General features: G+C 49.9%; 2 protein-coding genes and 1 long non-coding RNA gene across 4 annotated transcripts in view; 1 reads left to right on the top strand and 2 right to left on the bottom strand.

Annotated features, from left to right (window-relative positions):
• The first annotated feature begins 695 nt into the window (after positions 1-695).
• AVPI1 (arginine vasopressin induced 1) lies at positions 696-8,592 on the top strand. Of its 2 annotated transcripts, none has more exons than XM_015062971.3 (3): positions 696-854; positions 6,719-7,015; positions 8,010-8,592. In XM_015062971.3, the coding sequence occupies exons 2-3, from the start codon at positions 6,729-6,731 to the stop codon at positions 8,167-8,169; spliced, it is 447 nt and encodes a 148-aa protein (XP_014918457.2). In that variant the 5' UTR covers positions 696-854; positions 6,719-6,728; the 3' UTR covers positions 8,170-8,592. The 2 variants fall into 2 exon arrangements, with proteins under 2 accessions (XP_014918457.2, XP_014918458.2); XM_015062972.2 differs by lacking the exon at positions 696-854 and adding an exon at positions 861-1,217.
• LOC128312550 (uncharacterized) lies at positions 931-6,721 on the bottom strand. The gene is made up of 2 exons (XR_008291963.1): positions 3,539-6,721; positions 931-1,393 (listed from the first exon to the last, which is right to left on the bottom strand). It is a non-coding gene; the product is annotated as an uncharacterized LOC128312550 (long non-coding RNA).
• A 1,042-nt stretch (positions 8,593-9,634) lies between the features above and the next one.
• Positions 9,635-15,456, bottom strand: part of PI4K2A (phosphatidylinositol 4-kinase type 2 alpha) — a 32,376-nt gene continuing 26,554 nt past the window's right edge. The window contains exon 9 of the mRNA XM_015063112.3: positions 9,635-12,119. Coding sequence (XP_014918598.2) covers positions 11,958-12,119 — 162 coding nt within the window. The 3' untranslated portion in view covers positions 9,635-11,957. The remainder of the gene's footprint in view (positions 12,120-15,456) is intronic.

Raw genomic sequence — 15,456 nt, 5'->3', positions numbered from 1 at the left:
CTAAAATGTTTTAAGCTTTTTAATATCTGCCTCCCTTACTGGGCTGTAAATTCCCCCAGGGCAGGGGCTTATAGGGGTCTCCTATGCACTGCCTGTTAAGGAACTTGGACAGGGTGGGTCCCTAATGGACTGACCATTGCCCAATGAATGTATAAAACCTTCTTAATACTGTCATTTAGGTTACTGGCCCAAGGTGACACAGCTGCTGTAATACTCGAACCCACGACATGCCAGCTTTGAAGCTCAAGGTCTGACTATCCCTTCCTTTCCCTCAAAGCAGGAGCCAGAAGGCAAGTGGTCTGTCTGGGAAGTGAATTTAAGGAACTGCAGGTCTATTTGCAGAGGGCCACACGCGGCAAGGAGCGCGGCGCCTTGAGCGCTGGCCTCGGGCCCAGGAGAGGGGGCACCCGTCACGTGTACCCGGCTGGGCTCGCAGCCGCCGCACCCGGAGGCTGGAATGCGGCCCCGCCCGCTCCCGCGCCAGCAAAACCGCGCTCTCCCAGGGGACTGACGTCAATGAAGGGGGAGCCTCCGGGCGCCGCGCTAGGGCGGCCGAGGGAGGAGGGAAGGGGCCCCGGCGGACACGCCCCTCGCCGCTACTCCGCTGCTGATTGGACCCGGGGAATCTTCGCACTCGGGTTTCGGGGCCGGCGAAGGGAAGGAGGCGGAGCCTGAACACGCCCCTCGCTGCTCTGTTGCTGATGATTGGCCCACAGAGTCTCCGCGTTCGATTTTGGAAGGCTCTCTCCGGAGCTCTCACCAGGGCTTGGCCGAGGATTGGCTCTTCCCCGGCTGGGAGCGTTTTCTCCCGGGAGTCGCGGCTGTGACCTAGGTGGCCCGCCTTGGGCAGCCAGGTACGTAGGTCGGCGGCCCCGCTCGCGCTGCGGTAGGAGCGGGCGGGCTGGCCGTCAGAGCCCGGGTGCCGCTGGGACCCGAACCCACAGGGCCACTTTAGGGCACGGCATTGTGCGAAGCGGCCACGTCTGAGCCCCGGGGACCGATCTGTGCCGGGGGTTTCGCCCAGCGATCTGGGCCAGGATATCCCCTCCCAAGCTCTCGTCCTGTGGGCGAACGCCGCCCGGTCCTTGTGAGCACCTTCACAGCAGGAAGCGCAGAGCTACGCCCGCCCTTTCGAAAGGCCGTGAAGGGTTTGGGGTGGGCACATCTTAGCTTGCCCCATCCCGATTTGAGGTCTGTCGACGCTGCCCTTCAGCGTGGTGAGTAATCGCTCCCACTCCCCGCGGGGCCGCGGAGTGCTGAGGGCGCCGAGGCTGCCTTGGGAGATCTGACTTTCAATCCCTGCGCCTTCTGAAACCCGCAGAAGCAGATAGCAGGCTCGAGAGGTTTCAGAGCCTCCTGGGTCATTCCTTCCCCCGAAGACCTCGTCAGCCATCTGGCAGGAACAAAAATAAGAGTGGTTGAGAGCCTGGGCGCTGGGATCATATACTACCTGGGTATATCATCAGTTACCTCCTGTTTGACTTTGGGCAAGTTACTTAACCTTTCTGAGCTCGGGTTTCTCATCTGTAAAATGGGTATAACCAGAGTGCCCCTCTTAGGAGTGAGGATTAAAGAGATTGCCTATTTGAAAATGATGTTCTGTGCTTGACACAAAGCAAGCTGCCTCAATGGCAGCCGTGACTTAAAAGTACACAGATGAATCCATCTCCCTTTACCCTCTTTCCCCAGAGTGTAGTCCCCTTTTGAGGGAGTTTCATGAAAATGAAAATGGTTCTATACTGTCTGGTTGTTAAACAGCCTTTCCCTTAACATCACTCATTCATGGTATAATGTACCGAGATGGACGCTTTCACGTACTTTTATCTCCCTTATTCCCTTGAGGGTTATTTGTTCTCACTCTTCTCACTATTTTAATGATGAGCAAAATGAGGCAGGGGAAACGGGCTTGCCAACGTCACTCGGTTATCAGTGGCACAGCCAGAATTCTGGGTTCTTGAACCACTGAAAAGAGTTACTGCTAGATCTAGAGTTTCTCTTCTGGTCATATCTGAGAACTGGTCTGGGGGTAGGTCCCCGTTCCCTCTTCCACGTCCACATTAGGTTTGGAGACCTAACGTGTGCAGAACGTGTGCAGTTGTCTCAGGCGCTCCTGGCGGGGGCTAGGCCCTAAAGGGCGGGGGCTCACACTGCCATGTGGACTGGACCTCCCACTGGAAGAGCCACAGATTTTGGCAGCTGTCCAGGGTCAGGGAAGCAGTCCAGGGCCACAAGTGTTGATTTGGGCCTTGGGCCAGAGCCTCCAGTTCTTCTTCCAAGAGGCCCTTTGCCTCCGATTACAGATTATTACCATCACCAGAGTTATCTGAAGGAGGTGAGCTGAGTGTGGAAGCAGTTGCCCCCCGGCTCACACAAAGTGTGCTCTGCCTCTTGTGGATATCTGTGCCTCCCTGAGACCAGTCAGAATAGCTGTCTGAACTGAGCTTCATATACCACAAAAGATGCTCAATTGCGCACTACATATGTTGCAAATTCATTGCGTGGTGAGTCACTTTTTAAATATATGTCTTTGTTAAAGCTCTATAGTTCATTTATTGCCTATTTCAAAGCAAGTTGAACTTTGTCATTTTCAACATTTGGTATTTACTTTGGGGGTTCATTTTTTAAGCTAGCTTGTGTCAAACTGCAATTTGCAAATGAGTTTTTACTCATTTGCTTACAGACCCATGTTTATATTCTTTCATATCAACTCTGGAATGAAAGATCCATTTGTAATCTTTTAATAGCCCTGTGGTGTCATTTTCTAGTGTAGAAAAGTACCATTGTTCAAGCATACACTGACTTTCCTGGATTCAGGTCTTATCTAAGAAATTGGGGGGAGGGGGGAAATCACACATTGAATAAGATAGGAAATGTTTTTTCTGGGGAGGCTGGCTGGCTCAGTCAGTAGAGCAAGCCACTCTTGATCTCAGGGTTGAAAGTTCGAGCCCCACATTGGGTGTAGAGATTACTTAAATATAAAATCTTTGGGGTGCCCGGGTGGCTTATTTGGTTAAGTGTCGAGCTCTTGATTTCAGCTCAGGTCATGATGTCACGGTTCCTGGGATCAAGCCCCACGTCGGGCTCTGCACTGACGGTGTGGAGCCTTCTTGGGATTCTCTCTCTCTCCCTCTCTCTCTCTGCTCCTCCCTCTCTCATGCTCTCTTTCTCTCTCTCTCTCTCAAAATAAATAAAAATAAACTTAAAAAAAGAGAGGTTAGGATTCCTTTAAAAAAATAAAATAAAATCTTTAAAAAATAATAAAAGTAGGGGCGCCTGGGTGGCTCAGTCAGTTAAGTGTATAAGTAAAAATAAAATCTTTTTTAAAAGTTTCTTTTGATAATAAAAGTTCTGACTCAGTTTTCCTCAAATTTACATCTAATCCTATGTGAAATACATGGATTTTTATTCCCAGTCTCACTGCTGGCTGAATCCCAGGGTGGGAGGCAGAGCCAAGAGTGAGGATCTCAAAATCTGGGGGTGCCAAGTCTCCCCACCCCACGGTGCATGGAGGGTACGGTGGAAACTGGCCCAGACTCACCCAGATGGTTTGTTGGTGTGTGTAACTCACTGTAACGTGGAGGCTAAAGGCTGGAGGCAGGGCCTTGTAGGCCCTTGCAGCCTGGCAGAGGTGGCCGCGGCCATCTGGGAAGTCAGGCTCCAAGCCATCCCTGAGGCCGCTGCTGCTTCATCCTGTTGCCATTTTCCCTGAAGGGAGGGTAAGAGGGCCTGAGTCTGAGAGAAGCAGGATCACCCCTTGTCCCACCACCCAGACCAGAGGAGGAGTCTGCCCCGGGCTAGGCCACAGCCAGCCTGGGTCACTGGAGTGCTTTACAGCAGTGATCTCTCTGCCTTCTCCCACGCCCTAACCCCACATCCCACAGCAGCAAAACAGTGTGTTGTCTCCATGGAAGATTGAGGAGGGCAGAAAAGGGGAACTATTGGTTGGGGAATTTCCTGGCACCTGATATTAGCCAGACCTGTCCACACATGGCCTTGGCAGACAAGCGAATCCAACTGCTGCTTCTGTACAGACCTAGTCTCCCCAGAATCATGGACTCTGCACACGCCCTCTGAGAGCATAATCATCCTGTTCTTCTTACAGATGTAGAGGGAAACCGAGGCCCATGGAGGTGACGTGAAGTGCCTGAGGCCCCTTGGCCGCTGAGTGGCAGAACTAGGGCCCGGATGTAGTCCTCTGACTCATGAGCCAGTACTCTGTGCACTGGGCTGGGTTGCAGTTCCAGATTTCTTTTGTGGGAGCTGGGGATCTTCCTCTTCAGAGTGCCGCAGGTTAAGGCTCGAACAGCTGGTCAAACAGTAAACAGCTCTGACGTTAACAAAAAGATTAAAATAAATTCTACCACCCCGCCCCTGCCTCGTGTGCATGTGTTCATTGTTCTTCCTTTCCCACTGGAGGTTTCCTCCTTTGTGAATCAGGTAAGAACAGTGAGACACCCCCACAGGAGCGATGGGAAGAAATACGCTCTGAGCTGCTTGGCTGTGAAGGCAGCTGTGGTTTTCGTACACGGTTGCAGTCCCCTTACACCGGGTCCTGACCTTGGCTGAGCCACCGGCATTTCATCTGTATCTTGCCTTCCTTTGCCCCACTGTGCGCTGGGGTGAGGGTAACAGCGTCCACTCCTAGAATGCTTTTGAGGATCAGATGATATCATGCGTATTGCCACGTTGCCTGGTGCCGAGTAAATGCCCCATAGTTAGCTTTTTTCCTTTATCAGCCTGACAGTGTTACTTGGTGACTGTTTTCTGGTCACAGTGTATTTTTATTATCCAGCTCAGGGGATTTAATTACCACACATACAAGGTTGTTAACTGGATTCCATAATAGTGCCCAAGGAGAGGTAGATTTTAAAATTCCCATTTCCAGACAAAAAGCACAATTTTTATGAAATTAATTTACCTGAAAATCTTCTACAGGTTTTAGTTATTAAATCTTTTGAAGAGAGTGAGGTTCTAATAGGCCTAGACACTGGGACAGGGGGAGTGTGGAAATTACTGGAATGAGGAGGGTGGCTGTTGAGGTGAGGAGGGAAAGCCAGGGAAAGGGAGGGCCAGTTACATTTGAGGAGTCTAAACGGGATGGAGAGATGGTTCAAACTCTCAGGAGAGTAAAGGCAGGTGCGAGCCAGGGCCACTCTGCAAAAGCAGGCTGAGCACTGGAAGCTGGGAACGCGTTTTTTGATTTCCATTCTGTGTAGGTTTGTCACGGTGAGCATGGACGTTTTGTGTTTAAATGCTTTAATTTTTGCTCCCCCCACCCCCTTTTAAGCTAGTGTCAAAAGGGCAGCGGGTGGGCATTTCGTTTATTTGGCTCTTATCAGGTACCTGATACCACACTAGACTCATTGAATCCTTACAACAATCCTGGGAAGCGGTTATGAGCCCCATTTTACAGCTGAGCAAAGAGGCTCAGAGAGGTTGGGTAACTTGCCTAGGGTCATAGCTAAGAAGGTGGCAGGGCTGGGATTCAAGCCCAGTTCTGTGTTGTGCCAGAGTCCTTGGTCTTCCTTGTCTCTAGTCTGCCTTCTAATCTCATAACTTTTTCAGGCTGTACTAGACAAGGATAGGGTGAGTGAGCCTCTTATGCCTTTATTATTCAAGGTGGAACTCTCTGGAACTGAGGAAGACCATTTAATTTTCATTTTCGGCAAGGTGGGGGAGGACTTGGACAAAGTCTTCCTTTTAATTAAACTTCTAAGATTTCAGCCTCTGCCCATGGTTGTATATTCTAACCCTGTAGCTGCGTCTTCATCCCTACGTTCCTCTCCATGGCCTTTTGGACTACAGTTAGATCTGACTGGTCTGTTTCATACTGTGTTTGTTAAACTGTACGGACTTGGTTTGTCTCTGAGGGTCTTGAAAATAGGTGGGATGACTGTTCTCAATTTTACAGATGGAAAAGCAGAATAGCAGAACACTGAACACTGTTCTTAACGCTGCCTTCACTCAGTCCTCACTGCAACTCAGGCCGAAATTGGTATAGTTTGAGAAGTTTACACAGGAAGCAGCTGAGCCAGTAAGTGGCGGAGGTGGCTAGAAGTGGGATTCCAGCCTGGGTAGCCCAACGTCATACCCCTTTCTCACTTCTGTGCTAAGAGCCTGGGCCTTGGCACCAGCAGTATCTGGATCTGTCCTTCAGTTTCTCCATTTGTGAAACGAGGGTACAGCCCCTACCGCATATGGCTGTCGTGCTCACATTTCAATGACGTGATGTGACGTGACTATGACTCTTACAGCGGTGCCCAGTACATGTGAAATGCTCGACACATTTCCGTGGCTGCTGCTGCGTCGTCCTTACGACCTGGATGTCCTGGGGTCTGCCTGGGCTTTAGAACCACAGACCTGGGTGCTACTCCTGGCTCTGCACTTAACCAAGGCTTTGTGTCTGTGGAAGGATCGTTTCAACTGAGCTGTACTTCATCTGCACGGTGGGGATAAACAAGTCTTACTTCACTGGTTGCCGGGCCTCTTCAGGGAGGTAGTACATGTGTCGCACTCATAAGCACTTTATAATAAAGTCTGGCTATCCTTATGCATATAATTTCCCCCAGGTGCCCTGGCAATTGGAGTGATTTTAAGTCAAGACTTACTGCACAGACTTACTGGAGAACAGAAACACCAGAAGCCCTTGTATCCGTCAGGACCCCAGGTTTGGGAAGGGCCTGCTGAGCTGATGCCTCTCCGTGCTTTCCTTCCCCAGAGCACCCAGGATGGGAACGCCCGCCTCTGTGGTGAGCGAGCCGCCCCCCTGGCAGGCCCCGGCTGAGGCCCGGGGCCGCAAGCAGGCCACAGCCAACATCTTCCAGGACGCCGAGCTGCTGCAGATCCAGGGCCTGTTTCAGCGCAGTGGGGACCAGCTGGCCGAAGAGCGGGCACAGATCATCTGGGAGTGTGCGGGAGACCACCGTGTGGCAGAGGCCTTGAGGAGGCTGCGTAGGAAGAGGCCCCCCCGGCCAAAACCCCTGGGCCACTCACTGCACCACTGCAGCCGGCTCAGGTGGGTTCCTGGAACTGGAGGCCTGAGGGAAGGGGGGCACTACTGATGCTCCTTCCACCATTTTCTGGCTGTATGACCTGGAGCTACTGACTTGGCCTCACTGTAAAGTATCTGCCATGGGGGGGGGGGGGGGGGGGAGGTACACAGTGCCTACGGTTGCTGTTACTGTTGGAGTCCTGTAGGATCTTGTGAACTTCCACAGAAGGGAATGCCTGGGTCCTATCAGTGCCACCTCATTTTGCAGTGATTCTCAGCCAAGTGGGAGGGACTATTGTTTGGGAGGAAAAAAACGTGTTTCCCTGTTGCAGAAAAGGTAACAAATCAAGAGTAAACCTGGTTAAGATCTTGCCTGTGGAATTACAGAGAATATAGCGTAGGAAGGTTCGGTAGAGGCACTGAGGGTTAAAAATTGTTGAGGAACTTCCAACTTCCCCTAGTCATCCCCCTCTTTGCCTAGGTCACTGACAGCCTAGGAACAGCGAGCCCCACAGGGTTGAGCGGAGCCACACAGCCTAGCCAGTCACTGTGGGTTACACTCTGCCCTCCATTCTTCCCGCTGCCTTCTCGGGCCCCAGAGTCAGAATATTAGTCCTGGATAGGTCTTCCGAGTCATCAGGTCCAGGGGGAGCAAATCAGCCTCTTGCTCATATGAACTTTAGCTGACTTGCAATCCCAATTTAAAACATCTTGCTAAGGAGGATTCTTGGTTCCTCCAGTCTCGTATCACGGCTGACTAATGATGGCTGCCACAAGTACAGCATGAAGCTGGAGAAAGGCTGAGTTGTCACACACCCCGATCTAGTCCAGCTCTCTTTACAGAAAAGAAATCTGAAAGCTTTGCCTAGTCTTTAGCAATCAGGGGGGCAGACGAGTCCAGAGCCCCGGTCTCATTTTGCCCCAAACGGTGTGTTTAGTTCATCCTGACCAAAATCTCTTTAGCCTGCATTCTGTTCTTCCTATTGATTTGGGCCTATCACACACTTGTTCCCTGCAGAATCCCCAAGCCCCGTGCTCCACTGGCCGACCCACAGAGTGGTGCCACAGAGGTGGCCTCTGGCGATCAGTATCTGAACTCCAGGAGGACAAGTGCCAGGATCCGCCGGAACTGGAAGAAGCCAGGCCCCACAAGCTACCTCCATCAGATCAGACACTGATCCAGGGAAGGGGCTGGGAACGGCAGTAACTTCCCCAGGAATCACAGGGACTTTTGCCAAAGGGCCCAGGAAGTGAAGAAGGAAGACAGACTGGAGGCAGACAGCCCCACAGTGGTAAATGGAAGGCCACTACCACTGGCCTGCTCCGTTCAGAACAGGACCGGAGGTGTCCCCTGAGCTCTACACCATGTGGGACCCATTCCTGCCTCAGCTCTTCCCACCCGACAGTATACTCGGGCTGCATGATATCCCCCTGGGAGTCCAGCGATGGGCACGGAGACTGAGCATCTCACCACTCCTGCTACTAACCCTCCTGCTACTACTGTAACCCATGGTCCAGCCACCTGCCCACACCCCTGCCTGTCAGGCTAGTGCGAGGAAACCGTGGTTTAAGTGGCAAAATAAAAACATTTGCAACAAGAACTGTGTGAGTCTGTCACAGAAAGGGAGGCTTCTTCAATGGACATTCTGGAGCCAGGGGGTGAGGGCTTGCACTTATTGCAGGGAAGGGGTGTTCCCAGGAAGGAGAAAATAGGCCAGGCCTCCTTTTCCCCCGAGAGCAACACCCACCACCCCCCATCCCCTAGATCCTCTGTGCTAAAGCCTCCATTTCCAGAGATCGGGAGATGGAAGCATTTCCGTAGGCAGTCCTGATCCACAGGAGAGAGAGGGTTCTTGGCCTCTGGCCAGTTCTAGAAGGGGAAAGACTATTCCAGTCCGCCTTGCACAGTGGGCAGTGAGCCTGCAAAGGAGTGGCTGCCAGCTCCTCAGATGGCATCTTTATCCCCATGGGCCAACCATCCTGAGGTGGGTCAACAGTTGGACCAATCGTTCTTGAGCCTCCAGCATTATCTGAGATTCCCTGTGGCCTGATAACCTTTAAGGGGAGGATTTTTGACTACTTCTACTGGCTTCACCTCAACAGCATATTATGTGCTCATTAGCATTCACCTCTGTTTCCCAGGCATCCTATCTGTCCCATTACCCACCCTTTAAAGGACCCAGGGTTCAAAGTGCTTCAAGCAGGCAAAGGATACGCTGCCCTCTTGTGGCCAAGAAGAGAAGCAGAGCGCATTCCTCATCCCAAACCCATTAGGGCTAGAGGATTTTGTTACTCAGAATTTTTTCAGCTTGTAGGAAGTACTCAGTGCAAATACTGCATAATCCCTAGTAGGGAAATATCTCATAACAAAACATGAGTATTTCTGCAACAAATACACTAAGAGGAAAACATCATGGTTACAAATAGCTTCAATTCACACCAGTGTAGGGTCAGGTCAGGTTTTGGTATCAAATGAGTCAATGAAAATATTTCTGGTTTTTAGAGCACTGGGACCTTGGAAATGAGGACCTGTATAACTTTGGGGCTGTATCTCAGCGATTCCATGGAAACACATGGTTCTTTGTCCTTAAAACTGCATTCTACCTTGTCTTCCTTTCACCCAAGAAAACTAGACAAAAAAGGTCAGAATTGGACTTGTTATTCATACATTTGCATTGATTTAAATACATTACATACAAGTTCTACAGTGCGTTGGAAGAACACAGGCAGCAGTACTCTCCCAGCCCGGCCTCTCCTCCCTGACACGGAGACAGGGCCTGCGGCTGACAGAGGGCCCGGCTGTTCTGTGAGTGCCACCCAGAAGCCTGCCCTGGCACTTTGAGGCTCCTGGCTCTCCCTAGTCCACATTCAAGGCAACCTGAGTCCAGGCTTCAAGGAGAATGGAAACATGCCAGGAAAGGATGGCCCACGCTCCCGCCTGCCAGGATTGGGGCCAGCCCCCTCGTACGTTGGACTCGATTTCCTTCTCATCACAGAGCTGGTCTAGATGAGGGCGATGTGCAGACCTACTTGCACAGGCTGGCTTCCCCCAGCCTCCTCTAAGACAGCTTAGGCTCTCTCGACGCCCAGGTGGGAAGCTTTACCGACAGGTTTGTGGAGAGAGATCTTTGGAGAGCCAAGCACACCTGGGTCCCTTCTGGCCTCTGGGAGCCCTGCTGCTCCTACAGTCTGGGGGCAGGCACTGTCACAAACATGGTCCCCAAGGTTAGATTCCAGGCCAGCTGAATGAGATTGTCAGGGTTAGGAGCTGTGCCTTTGTCCACAGGGCATGCGTACCCAGCTCCCAGAGACTCCTCCTGTCAGCTGGGGGGCCCCCCCCGGCACAAGCTGGCCCCTGGGGGCTAGGATGCAAAGGGACCAGCTTGGCCCAGCTGACGAGAGGGCTGCACATCTCTGCTCTGCCTCCTGGGCAGTGGGAGCTGGGCAAGCAGAGGGCACGCAGCCATAGTCCTCGCTCCCTTTCTTTGGTTGTTTTTCAAACCTTCAAGATCGTTTCTTTCCAAGACTGATTGACCAATCGCAGGGTGCCAGAATCTTGAAGTGTCCAGTAGCACAGAACTGCCCCTTAGCCACAGATGGCACCCTCTCTACTCTCTCCTGAGGCCATTCTTTGCTTTGGTGTAGAAAGGGCTCGGACACCTGGCAAGGGGGACAGCTGAGGGAAAAGAGACAGGGAAGCAGGAAGATGCACATTGAACTGGGCAGGCTCTAGGGGACAGTTTGAAGGCCCTTCTCCTTTGGGCCCTGCCTTTCTCAAGAAGCCATGGAAAAATTGGCCTAGAACAAGAAGTCAGGGAGCAAAGGGAAGCTGCCGACTAGGAAGAGAATATGAGTCCCATTATCTCCGCCAAGCAGCAGCAGTGGTAGCATAAAAAGAAGTCCAGGGACCTAATATCCTATCCTCCTATGAGCTGAGATGCATCCCAGAATCCTCACTGAGACCCACTCCAGAACCCAAAATTGAACCCCCTGAGGGAAAAGTGTCGAGAAAAAAAAATATCTGAAACAACAGAAACAAATAAGAGGACCGGGGTGTCTGTCACCAAGACTAGGGAAGCAAGGCTGGGATGTTTGCCCACAGACCAGTTACGGCCCCCGGCATGTACTCAGGCCAAATGGATGGCTTGTGCATACTGGGGGAGCCGCTTCTGCCCTCTTGCCTTTGCCTGAATGACGGGCAAACTGCAAGCCTGGACTAGAGACGCTGTGTCCCTAGAAGGGCAGAGAGCAGAGCCAATCTCTACAATCATATGCACAACCACTAAGAGTTCTGGAGCAAAAGTGTCCCCGCTGCGAGAACTGGGTTGGGAGGCTTTCAGTCACCCTATTGCACTGGTGGGAGAAGGGGAAGAAAACTTGGCAAAAACCCAAAGGAAAGGTGTGGCTTCTGTCTGTCCCAACTGGTGAGTCACCCAGTTGCCCTCTGAATCACCCAGCTGCCTTGGTCCATGGGAGTAAGGAACTGTGAGGCACCTGAGCATCTGGGTCCATGCAAATTTAGGTCTGGATCAGAGGTTTCTGACCTAAGAGGATCTGGGAATCTGCCTCGGTTTTGCTACTAATATTTAAATGTGTATTTGTCTGTCTGTTTTCTGATGCAGAATATAATGAGGAATTGCCACAGAGCAGGGTGTCAGGGAGGGAAGGGAATTTCCCAGCCTGCCCCAGGGGATGCTGGAAGGGAGCTGCTCCTTCCCGGGCATCTGGACTACCTGCGCGGAGGCTCCAGCCCTCCCTAGCACTCAGAAGGGCCCACAGGCACACACTGTCCCTCTGATTGTGCTTCTCCCTGTGCTTGGGAAAGCCCTGAGGGGGGTGACGAGCAGAGAAGAAGGGCTCTCAAGGGCACTGCTCTCCACCGGCTTCTCAGGCTTTTCCTGCAACCCACCCCCAGGCTTCCTCCCAGCCCGAGTCTCGAACAGTAGGTCTCTGTCTGACTCTCGGGCTACCACCATGAAAAGAAGGGCTTCCGACTCTGAAAGCTCTGTGTGTAGGACTCGCTAGAAGACCGCTGGTGGGAACGGGCCGTCTCGACAATCACGGGTGGCATCTGGACAAGGTGCAGGGGACTCTTGTTGTCTTTCAGGGCCTGGGTCAGATTTAGGATCTGCAGTAGGAAAAATAAGATCAGTGAGGAAAAGACCAAGGCATCCTGGTCTGCCTCTGAAGGGAGACCTGCTGATAGAGTGCTCCCATAAATCAATACAAAAATAAACAACACACAAATGAAAAACTATACACCTAGGGTATTTCCAGAAGTAGGAATATAAACGGGCAAAATACGAAAAATGGAAACCTCTCCAGTCATTTAAAAAATACAAATTAAAACAAAAACCTCCCATTTTTTCCCCTTCCCATTAGTAAGGATACAGAAGAAGAAGATGCCTCAGAGGTGGGGACAGTTCAGAGCCAAGCTGTGGGGCTGGACCCTGGGCCAGTTTTTCAGAAAGGGAAGCAGACGATAAAGGCTTAAAAGTGAACAGGCCCTCTGACTCAGCAATTCCACTTTTAGGAACTAAAGAAACAATCATGGATAGGCACAAAACACTTAGTTTCAACTAATACAGTGCAGTATTGTTTTTAGCGGTAAAAATGGTATAAATGCCTCAGAGTATGGGAACAGTTAATAATGTAAGGGCTAAGAAACAGCAATTAAAAGATAGATTTTATTGACATGGAAAGCTGATCACAATGTCATTAGATAGCAAAGGACAGAGACAGGAGCCAGTATTATGATGTAAAGACTCTACCTTCATTTTCTAAAATTCTATCTACGTATCTGCAGAGAAAAAAATTCTGGAACTTGGCACTGATTATCTCTGGGTCAAGGAATTATAGGTGATTTTTATTTGTTCATGGTTGTTTATACTTATTTCCTGATTTTCCTACAAAGACCACATATTTGGGAAAAAGCCAACATTTCAGTTGGCTTCTCCCTCTACTGCTATCTTTTTTTTTTTTTTAAGGTTATTTATTTATTTTGAGGGAGACAGAGCACGAGCAGGAGAGGGGCAGAGGGAGAGAGAGAAAGACTCCCCAGCAGGCTCCGCACTGTCAGCGCAGAGCCCAACATGAGGCTCGATCTCACAAACCATGAGATCATGACCTGAGCCAAGATCAAGAGTCAGGTGCTTAACTGACTGAACCCCCAGGCACCCCTAATGCTGTCTCTTTATCATCATTTTTGTGAGTCTTTTTGAGTAAAATTTTTACTTTGGAATAACTTTAGACTTACAGAAAAGTTACAAAGATAGTACAGAGAGTTCCTGTACACCATTTACCAGTTTTTCCTAACGTTAAATTTTTATAGAACTATGGCACATTTACCAAAACTAAGAAATTAACAGTGGAACATTACTATTAACCAAACGCCAGACTTAATTTGGATTTCATTAGCTTTTCCAGTACAGTTCTTTTTTGATTTCAGGATCCCATTCAGGATACAACATAGCTCTTTACCAACTTTAGTCTGTTTTTTACAGATATTTCAGAAATGTGTCCATGGGGACACGTTTGCCAAAATTAGAATCACCACCATCTATCTTCTCTGATAGGAGAGTACAAAAGTGGAAGTAGTCTGATAATAGCCTGCTTGCTTTCTAAAACAGTTTCTTTTTTTTTATGTTTTTATTTATTTGTTTGTTTGTTTAATATTTGAGAGAAAGAGAGAGAGACAGAGTGTGAGCAGGGGAGAGGCAGAGAGATGGAGATGGAATCGGATGCAGGCTCCAGGCTGTGAGCTGTCAGCACAGAGCCCGATGCAGGGCTCGAACTTGCAAGCAGTGAGATCATGACTTGAGCCGAAGTGGCTTAACCAACTGAGCCACTCAGGCGCCCCAGTTTTTCTTTTTTTTTTTTTTTAAGATTTTATTTATGGGGCGCCTGGGTGGCTCAGTTGGTCAAGTGACTGACTCTTGATTTCCGCTCAGGTCGTGATCTTACAGTGCATGAGTTTGAGCCCTGCATCAGGCTCTGCACTGACAGCGCAGAGACTGCTTAGGATTCTCTTTCTCTTGGTCCCTCCCCTGCTCACACACTCTCTCTCAAGATAAGTAAACCTTAAAAAAAAATTTTTTTTAAGATTTTTTAAATTTATTTTTAAGATTTTATTTAAGTTTATTCTGAGAAGAGAGAGGGGGTGGGAGACGGTGGGGCAGAGAGAGAGAGAGAGAAAGAAAGATAGAAAGAGAGAGAGAGAGAGAGAGAGAGAGAGAGAGAGAGAGAATCCCAAGCAGGCTCCACCTTGCCAGTACAGAGCCCAGCGTGGGGCTTGAACTCACAAACTATGAGATCATGACCTGAGCTCAAATCAAGACTCAGATGCAAAAAAAAAAAAAAAAAATCAGACACTCAACCGACTGAGCCACCCAGAAGCCCCTTAAGATTTTATTTTTAAGAGGCGCCTGGGTGGCTCAGTCGGTTAAGCATCCGACTTCAGCTCAGGTCATGATCTCACAGTTTGTGAGTTTGAGTCCCGCGTCAGGCTCTGTGCTAACAGCTCAGAGCCTGGAGCCTACTTCGGATTCTGTGTCTCCCTTTCTCCCCCTCCCTGCTCACACTCTGTCTCTCTCTGTCTCTCAAAAATGAATAAACATTAAAAACAAATTTAAAAAAAAAGCTTTTATTTTTAAGTATGGGGCATCTGGGTGGCTCAGTCAGTTGACGGCCCAACTCTTGATTTCAACTCAGGTCACCATCCCAGGGTAGTGCGATGAAGCCCCGCATTGGGCTCTATGCTGAGCACGGAGCCTGCTTGAGATTCTCTCTCTCTCCCTCTGCCAATCTCCCCTGCTCACACACTGTCTCTTTAAAAAGTTAAACAAATAAAAAGATTTTATTTTAAATAATCTCTGTAACCAATATGGGGCTTCAACTCACAACCCCGAGATCAAGAGTCACACGTTCTACTAACTGAGCCAGCCAGGCACCCCTATGATAGCCTTCTTTAAACTGCCAGATATCGAAGATTTTCATGGCCAGGCCACAGACAGAGGGGAGGGTAAGAAAGGCTGGACCCTCAAATCACAGAGACACACGGCCTTTAAGCCACAAATATCCCTGGCCTGCAAACGCTGCCCATGAAGAGGCAGAGATACACCTGAAACAGAGGTGAGAAGTCAGAAGTGGATCCTATCTGTAATTAATTCTGTTTTACTTCATTGTTTTAGTATCTGTCAGCATCCTCCACTGCTTCAAAGAGCCTTGAGCACAAACTCTGGGTAGAGAATGAAAAGGAGTTTCAAATGGAATTGGAGTGAATTATGCAGGAAGCCACCCAACTTAAGAGGCAGGATTTTTTTTTTAAGTTTCTTTACTTTATTTGGGGAGGGAGGGGCAGAGAGAGATGCAGAGAGAATCCCAAGCAGACTCCATGCTGTTAGCACAGAGCCCAATGAGGGGCTTGAACCCATGAACCATGAGATCATGACCTGAACCGAAATCAA

This window comes from Acinonyx jubatus, chromosome D2 (genome assembly GCF_027475565.1).
Source record: "Acinonyx jubatus isolate Ajub_Pintada_27869175 chromosome D2, VMU_Ajub_asm_v1.0, whole genome shotgun sequence".
Lineage (NCBI taxonomy): Eukaryota > Metazoa > Chordata > Mammalia > Carnivora > Felidae > Acinonyx > Acinonyx jubatus.
The sequence above is the reverse complement of the archived record's forward strand: the minus strand, read 5'-3'. Positions and strand labels throughout refer to the sequence as shown.